The following is an 8266-nucleotide window of genomic DNA, read 5'->3' on the forward strand; positions in this document are numbered from 1 at the left end:
TCGGCATTCGAGATCAAGGAATGAAGTGGCATTATTGATTGACGAAAGAGATGAACCTTCTTTGGGTTTAGGTTTTCATAGAAAATGTAGAAGAGAATGGTGTATCAAAATGGTATGGTTTTCGCGAGTTTGTGTACCTTTCAAATTCAGAAATTAGTAACTTGATTTACATTCCGAAAATATAAGCTTCACCATTTCCTGGCTTATATTTTAAGCAGGGATTTCCCTCCCCAATGAACGTTCACGATTGGATTCTAGCCTATCAAATCCAAGATATAAGCTCGAACCTGAAATTAAAACGCATATAAATCTTATCAATATATAAATTGACATTGAACAAAAATATGCTCTTTCTTGTTATCTCTATCAAGAATTCAAATTTACGATAATATCACAGAGATATAAATAAAACTATCTATACATTCTTTTCTTTAACTCATCTATGCGATGAACTTAAATCTGGTTGCTCTTTCAACAGAGATCCTTGAACAAATATATGCAACTTTTTACTATGGGAAACGTTGAATCTTTAATCAACCTATTTGGAATATAGTACAGAAAAAGAATTATTCTAAATCAATGGATGCACAGACTAAGAAAATCCCAAGTCTGCAGCAAGAGATTTCAGTCCTAGAATTATTACCAATAGCCTACACTTTATATATATACTCATTATTATTCAATGGAAAGGCTATGCCATATTTTCCAATTCCATATAGCCAACCTTTTTGCCATTCAAGAGTTCCCCCAATTGATAAAATTAAACTAAACCCTTTTGATTCTCCAGTATTGAAGCTTATCACCAAAAAAGTTTAGTTAGGAAACTTTTCGTTACTTCTAGTCCCATCTCACATTTCTCACTCCATTTCTGATTCTGATGAACAGTTTCATCAGATGGAAATGTCGATGTTGACGGAAATATGTCCTGATACGGACAATTGGGGCAGACCTTTAAGCAACTATCCAAGCAATTTTACTTTCGAGATTCAAATGGCTCTTGCCAATTCAATAACCAAATCAAGATGCACCAGACACTTCGGAGTAATCATCATTTCTCGTATCGTTTTCTGCACGACGATGATGGTTCTTCACCCCATGGGTTTTTAAATACCACACAGTTTCGGACAACTCATCTTGAGGCAAACTCAAACCTTGCCTCTTAACCGATCTATTCAATTTGCAAAAGAACTTTGGATCCTCAAGTCGAATGTACTCGCACAACGCCTTTTCATGATCCGGCACCCAGTTCCTCGGAAACGGAGTGTAATCACAAGAAGGAATCAAGGACATGTGTGAAAACTGAACCCGTTCGATTGCATCAACAAGCCCCATCCTCAAAAGATCAGAGTACTCGGGCGCTGAATTGCTGCTGCTCTCCCTCAAAGGACCACTTAGATCCCTTGACGCGATTCTATACACCTTGGCTCGAGATTTCAATCTGTACCTTGCAGCATACAGCTTAGCCAACGAGCTGCGAATCACATAAGCGCAAAAGCCAACAACTTTCTTGCGATTATCGGCATATCTATACCAATCAGCCATTGTTTCAAGGAACTTATTCATCTGAGCATTGGTATGAGCTTGACCTGAGTAGAGCATCGGATTGCAGGGCAGAGGCTCAGGATCTCTGTCACCCTTAACAAACTGAAGCCGCCTAAAATGGCGGATACATTGCTGTAAGCTAGCAGTGACTGAAAGCAAAGTCCCGACGCCTTTTTGGCTCACAACGTTACCTCCGCTAGCGGTGTAACGAAGTGTTGGGTGAATCACTCTGCGGCATATTATGTGGTCCAAGAATTGAATTCCTCTAGTTATGTGTTCGATCTCTAACTTCGAATTATCCAATCTTAATCCGAATTTCCACTGACAAAACTCGATTATTTGCTTCCGAATATTCACTGCATCCTCTCTAGAACCTCTAATCCCAACCAAGAAATGACCCCCATATCTTATGTAATCCATTTTTTTAGTCTTCCCCTTCCCACCGGACGGAACAAACTCCGGCCAAGACGAGTTATGACACCCGTCAGTTATCGAGTCTTTCCAAATCGAATCGAGCTTCGAAGGCTTAAAGAACTCAACAATCCTATCTTCCATCATGTGATCCAACTCATTAAGGCATACATTTGCAAGTAAAGGACTAAGAATTCCACAAAATCCATAAGAAGGTACCTTGGCAGCCTCTTCAGGCGCGAAATCGAAGAACGTTCTCAACCAATACGGGTCGGGCTTCGGCTCATTCTCATTCAAAATCCTCTTCTTTGTAGCCCCTCTCTTCTTCTTCTTCTTATTCTTCTCCAATTCCGCACCGGAATCTCTCCGCGGCCGAGCTTTAAGCGCGGATTTGATCAAACCCAAAATCTTCTTATCCTTTACGGCCTTCTCCAAGCAACCCATCACCACATTTCTCTCCACATTATCAAAAATCTCGCTCAAATCGCCTCTCATGAACCAGAGATACCCGGCAAAGTTACTCCGAATCGTTCGAATAACCGTATGGGCATTCCGATTAGGCCTGAAGGCGTGCGATTTCTGCGAAAACCGGGCCTCGAAAACCGGCTCCAGAATCATCAACAGAACCTCCTGAACAACCCTGTCTTGAAAACACGGCTCGTCTGAATCAATTAAAGCCTGAAGTTTCCTCTTCGACATGATTTTCGTAATGGGTTTGTCGTTCGGGCTACGGAGAATCTGGCGGGTCTTGTCGTTCCACAAGAAGCGGCCATAAACAACGGCGTTTCGGAGGGACAAGAGGTCGTGGAGGGGCTGAGAGTGGATGGCGTTGCGGGGAGGGAACGTGCCGGTCACGTGGGCGCAGGAGCGCTGGTAGGCCAAGACCCAGAGGTCGAATTTGGAGAGAAAGCCGGTGAGGTTCGGGAAGGAAGTTGTGGGAGGAGAAGAGAAGGATTTGACCCACATGGAAGAACATATCTGAATTGGGTCTTCTTTGAGGAGAGAATATGGGTCTTGTTGAAAATGGACAGGGCTGTCTGTGGCTGATTGTCGTGGTTTTGGTGGGGAAGAGAGGGAATAAGAGAGTGTTCGAGTGAGGGTTTTGAGTAAGCAGGAGTGTTTGCAGCCCAGATGTTTGATGAATGTCCTCAGAGACATATTACTCTTCTCCTTTTTGTTGCTTGTTTTTCTTCTGGAGGGATGAATGACGGGCAAATAGGGGACTTATACCTCGTTGTGCCACTGCCGCTTGTGATCAAATCACATTTCAAGCTCTGCAATTGCGAATGGGGTTAGCTCGGATTTTTTGCACATAATAGGCCTCCGTTCGACACCCATAACATATATTAACCCTCTTATAAAAAAATAAATTAATTAACTACTAATTTTTCCTTCATTTAACGTTAAATAAAGTGTGTTCATTTACATAATTTAAGTAATGATCACATTTTAAACTCTGCAATTACGAATGGGGTTAGCTCGGACTTTTTGCACATAATAGGCCTCCGTTATACACCCATAACGTATATTAACCCTCTTATAAAAAATAAATTAACTAACTATTAATTTTTCCTTCATTTAACGTTAAATAAAGTGTGTTCATTTACATAATTTAAGTAATGACGTATGTGGGAGAAAAAACGCTGTAATTAAAGGGCGCTTTGTATAAATAGACTACGTAAAAAGTGTTTTTAAGTAAATAAATCACACAAAAAATAAATTGGGTAAATAGGCCAACTTCTACATCAGCATTCCACGTCATTAATAATACTTTTAGGGTTTTCTTTCTGCTCCTCCTCTTCCATTTCGCGCCATTTTCTTCTCCCAGACGCCTTCCATTTCTTCTCTCTTCTTCTCAAGTCATCGTCGTCGCATAACCTCATTATCATTATTATCTTGCCCATTCAGCGTTTTTTTCTCGTCCAAAACAAAGTTTGAAGAAGAGCTACTAAGTAAGTCTTTCTTTTTCTATATCTCTCGTGGTGTTTTTCGTTGTTGTTCATATGTTTTTAAGATGAGAATGTAGTTAAACATGTTAAAAATCCATTAAAATAGTAATTTTACATAGTAAAAGACCAGTTTACATTGTCTGATATGATGAAGATCTGCTGGGTTTAGAAAAAAAAAGGTTTGTTCTTGGTCGGTTCGTGGTCTGTTCTTATACATGGTCGGTTCTTGGTCTGTTCTTATAATATGATCGGTTCTTGGTATGTTCTTATAACATGGTCGGTTCGTGGTCAGTTATTGGTCTGTTCTCATTACACGGTTAGTTCTTGGTCTGTTCTTATTGCACGGTCAGTTTTTAGTCAGTTCTTATTGCACAGTCGGTTCTTAGTCTGTTCTTAGTTTGTTCTTATTATATGGTCTATTCTTATTATATGGTCGGTTCTTAGTCTGTTCTTGGTCTATTCTTGGTATGTTCTTATTGCACAGTCAGTTTTTAGTCTGTTCTTATTGCACAGTCGGTTCTTAGTCTGTTCTTAGTTTGTTCTTATTATATGGTATGTTCTTGGTCTATTCTCATTATATAGTATGTTTTAGTTTGTTCGTGGGATATTTAGTTTGGTTTAATGACATATTATTATCTTGATTAAATTTTTGCAGTTTTAAAATCTAAATAATGCCTCAGTGGAGGATCTTTTTTGACATTGGAGGAAAATAGGAGGAGAATGAAAGTTGTTGGGTGTGGCATACAAACTGTAATTTAATTGACATATATATGGATGAGAAGGATACTCTTGAAATCTTCATTGATAAGATATGTAAAAAATGTGGAATTGATGGACAAAAACATTCTTTGCAGTTATTGTGGGTACCGAATTTGAAACAGAAATCGTTGCCTGTTGTAATAAAAGACTGATGATTTGTTATTCTTCAAGGATATAGTCCATGAGGTACCGCTACACGTGATAGTGGATGAGAAGTTTATGAATCCAGAAGAACATATTGATGGAGTCAAAATTAGTAGAAATCCTTTGCATGACGATTTTTTTTTATCGTGATTTTATGGGTGTTGTAGCTTCAGATGAGTTTTCAACTCGTAATGATATTCCACCACAGTCACAGCCACAACCAGAGTCACAGTCACAACTAGAGCCACAACCACTTGCCATTTTAAATGAAGTAGAAGTTGCTGGTCCTTTAATTTGTATCGACCAGACTGAGTTTGGATCATCTCATGGATCTACCTTCAGTGACGGATCTAGTTTAGAAGTTTGTCAGTACTTTACAAGTAAGAATGATTTGAAGAAAAAGCTGCATTTAATAGCTTTGAAGGGAAAGTTTGAGTTTCGAACAATAAAATCAAATAAAGACGTGCTTGTAGTAGAGTGTGTGGATCCGAAATGTGTGTGGCGTATCTGAGCTTGCAAACTGAGACTATCGAACATGTTTGTAATCCGCAAGTATAATGGTGTTCACTCTTGCTCGTTAGAAAAGCATTCGGCAAAGCACAGGCAAGCAACGTACTCCGTTATTGAAAGTTGCATGAAAAACCAATTTATAGGCGTCAAACAGGGAAATACGCCCGTGACGAATTCGGGACGGACTTCAGTTATTACAAAGAATGGAAGGCTCGTGAGCATGCACTTCAACTCGTAAGAGGTACGGCCGAAGAAAGCTTCACTAAGCTCCCATCATACTTTCATATGGTGTCTCTTACTAATCACGACAGTATCACCAATATTCATTTTGATGAACATAACCGTTTTATCTATATTTTCCTAGCATATGGACCATGTATACGAGGTTTTAGTTGCATGAGGAAAGTTATCAGTGTTGATGGAACGTGGTTGAAGGGAAAATTCAGAGGTACGTTGTTAGTTGCCACTGCACAGGATAGTGAACGTCATTGTTATCCCATCGCATGGGCCATTGTAGACTCAGAGAATGATGCATCATGGACATGATTCTTCTCAAACTTGAAGGAAATTATCACTGATTCTGAGGAATTAGTTTTTATTTCTTATAGGAATCAAAGTATAAGTAACGCATTGTCTATAGTTTATACATTAGCACATCACGGTTGTTGCACATGACATGTGTCTCAAAGCATCAAGAGTAATTTCAGATGTAGCGGTGTTCTGCCATTGTTCTTTAAAACTGCTAAGGCCTACCGCATTGACGAGTTTTCTGTCTTGTTTGATGAGTTGTCTGCAAGATATCCCAGTATTGCCAGATACCTACAGAAGCAGGTTCATTTTGAAATGTGGTCTCGTGCTCATTTTAAAAGAAATCGATATAATATTATGACCACAAACATGTCTGGGTCAGTTAATGCAATGCTCAAAGATGTTAGAGATTACCTTGTTATTGCCCTCTTTAATTTTATACAAGTGAAGATGTCAGAGTGGTTTAATAACAGACGGGTCAAAGCTTCTAAAACTAAAACATTATTAACACCAAGTGTGGAAAAAACTTTTCGTGAGAGGCACAACAAAGCGGGATTTCTAACGGCCACAAGACTTAATACTGTTGAGTTCCAAGTGACAGGTGGAGATGCCACTGCAATTGTGAACATTGGAGCGAGGAGTTGCACTTATCGTGTGTTCGACCTTGAGCAGATACCATGCGAGCATGCAATATCATGTTGTAGAGAAGCAGGAATATCTTTCTATGATTTATGCTCAAAATACTACAGGACAGAAGTTTGGGCTCTTGCGTATGCTGAGACAATCTATCATGTGTCGGATACTTCGCAATGGGATATTCCGAATCACGTAAAGGAAGTTCACCTTCTTCCACCGCAAGTTGTACCAAAGAGGGGTAGGCCAAAGTAAAAATGCATTCCCAGCATAGGTGAGTTCACACGAAGACAGAACCGATGTGTTAGGTGTGGGCAATATGGACACTATCAGAAGAAATGTAAAAACGCATCGATGTACTCATGAAAAAAAAATTTTGGCGTTACAATGTATTTACACTTATTATATGCAACAGGTTATTATGGCTTTGGGGAAGCTTATATTTATGGGGAAATGCTGCCCAAATTTTTACACAATGATGTTTTTTGTTTTTTTTGGAAAACTTCGAACCAGTCTCGAAGATGGCAAAATGTGTCTTTCATTGTAGAATCGGGTAAAATTGGGGGGGCACGGGCACCCGCGGTGGGGCAATGGCGCGCGCGCGGGAGGGGGGTGGCACTCGCGCGCGAGAGGGGGGGCACTGGCGCACGCGGGGTAGACACCAGACCAAGAACAGACCATTAAACAATCGAACAGACCAAAAACAGACCAAGAACCGACCACTAGACCAAGAACAGACCATTAAGCGACCGAACAGACCAAGAACAGACCGGAACCGACCGAACAGATCAAGAACATACCAGAATCGACCGAACAGACCAAGAACAGACCAAGAACAAACCATTAACAAACTCTATTGTAAAACATTAAAAACATACATTTTTACATTTTTTTTGACTTTTTGGGTATTAATAAACATTGTAATTTATAAAAGAGAAAAAATTAGTAAAAAAGGAAAAAACCAAGAACAGACCATTAACAAACTCCATTGTAAAACATTCAAAAATTTATTTTTACATATTTTTTGACTTTTTAGGTATTAATAAACATTGTAATTTATAAAAGAGAAAAAAATTATTAAAAAAAGGAAAAACCTAGAACAAACCAAGAACATCCAAGAACAGCATAAGAACCATCTTGGTCTGTTCTTGGTCTGTTCTTGGTTTTTTCTTCTTTTACCAATTTTTTTTTCTTTTATAAATTACAATGTTTATTAATACCCAAAATGTCAAAAAATATGTAAAAATGTATGTTTTTAATGTTTTATAATATAGTTTGTTAATGGTCTATTCTTGGTCTGTTCTTGGTCTGTTCTTGGTTTTTTCTTCTTTTACCATTTTTTTTTCTCTTTTATAAATTACAATGTTTATTAATACCCAAAATGTCAAAAAATATGTAAAAATAAATATTTTTAATGTTTTACAATAGAGTTTGTTAATGGTCTGTTCTTGGTCTGTTCGGTCAGTTCTGGTCTGTTCTTGGTCTGTTCGGTCAGTTCCGGTCTATTCTTGGTATGTTCGGTCACTTAATGGTCTGTTCTTGGTCTAGTGGTCGGTTATTGGTCTGTTCGGTCGTTTAATGGTCTGTTCTTGGTTTTTTCTTCTTTTACCAATTTTTTTTCTCTTTTATAAATTAAAATGTTTATTAATACCCAAAAAGTCAAAAAAATATGTAAAATTAAATGTTTTTAATGTTTTACAATAGAGTTTGTTAATGGTATGTTCTTGGTCAATTTTTTGTTTGTTCGGTTGTCTAATGGTCTGTTCTTTTTCTGGTGTCTACCCCGCGCG

The 8266-nt window shown here is 38.5% G+C and overlaps 2 protein-coding genes across 2 annotated transcripts in view; one reads left to right on the forward strand and one right to left on the reverse strand.

Moving 5' to 3' along the window:
• The window catches only part of LOC21404517, a 1067-nt gene extending 690 nt beyond the window's left edge, over positions 1 to 377 (forward strand). Inside the window, exon 2 of the mRNA XM_024175162.1 lies at positions 1 to 377. Coding sequence (XP_024030930.1) covers positions 1 to 24 — 24 coding nt within the window. The 3' untranslated portion in view covers positions 25 to 377.
• Positions 378 to 555: 178 nt separating this feature from the next.
• LOC21404518 (nuclear intron maturase 1, mitochondrial) lies at positions 556 to 3266 on the reverse strand. Its single transcript, XM_010112672.2, has one exon. The coding sequence runs from the start codon at positions 3109 to 3111 to the stop codon at positions 1018 to 1020; it is 2094 nt and encodes a 697-aa protein (XP_010110974.1). The 5' UTR covers positions 3112 to 3266; the 3' UTR covers positions 556 to 1017.
• Between the last annotated feature and the right edge of the window lie 5000 nt (positions 3267 to 8266).

The sequence above is a fragment of the Morus notabilis genome, unplaced genomic scaffold (genome assembly GCF_000414095.1).
Source record: "Morus notabilis unplaced genomic scaffold, ASM41409v2 Scaffold336, whole genome shotgun sequence".
Lineage (NCBI taxonomy): Eukaryota > Viridiplantae > Streptophyta > Magnoliopsida > Rosales > Moraceae > Morus > Morus notabilis.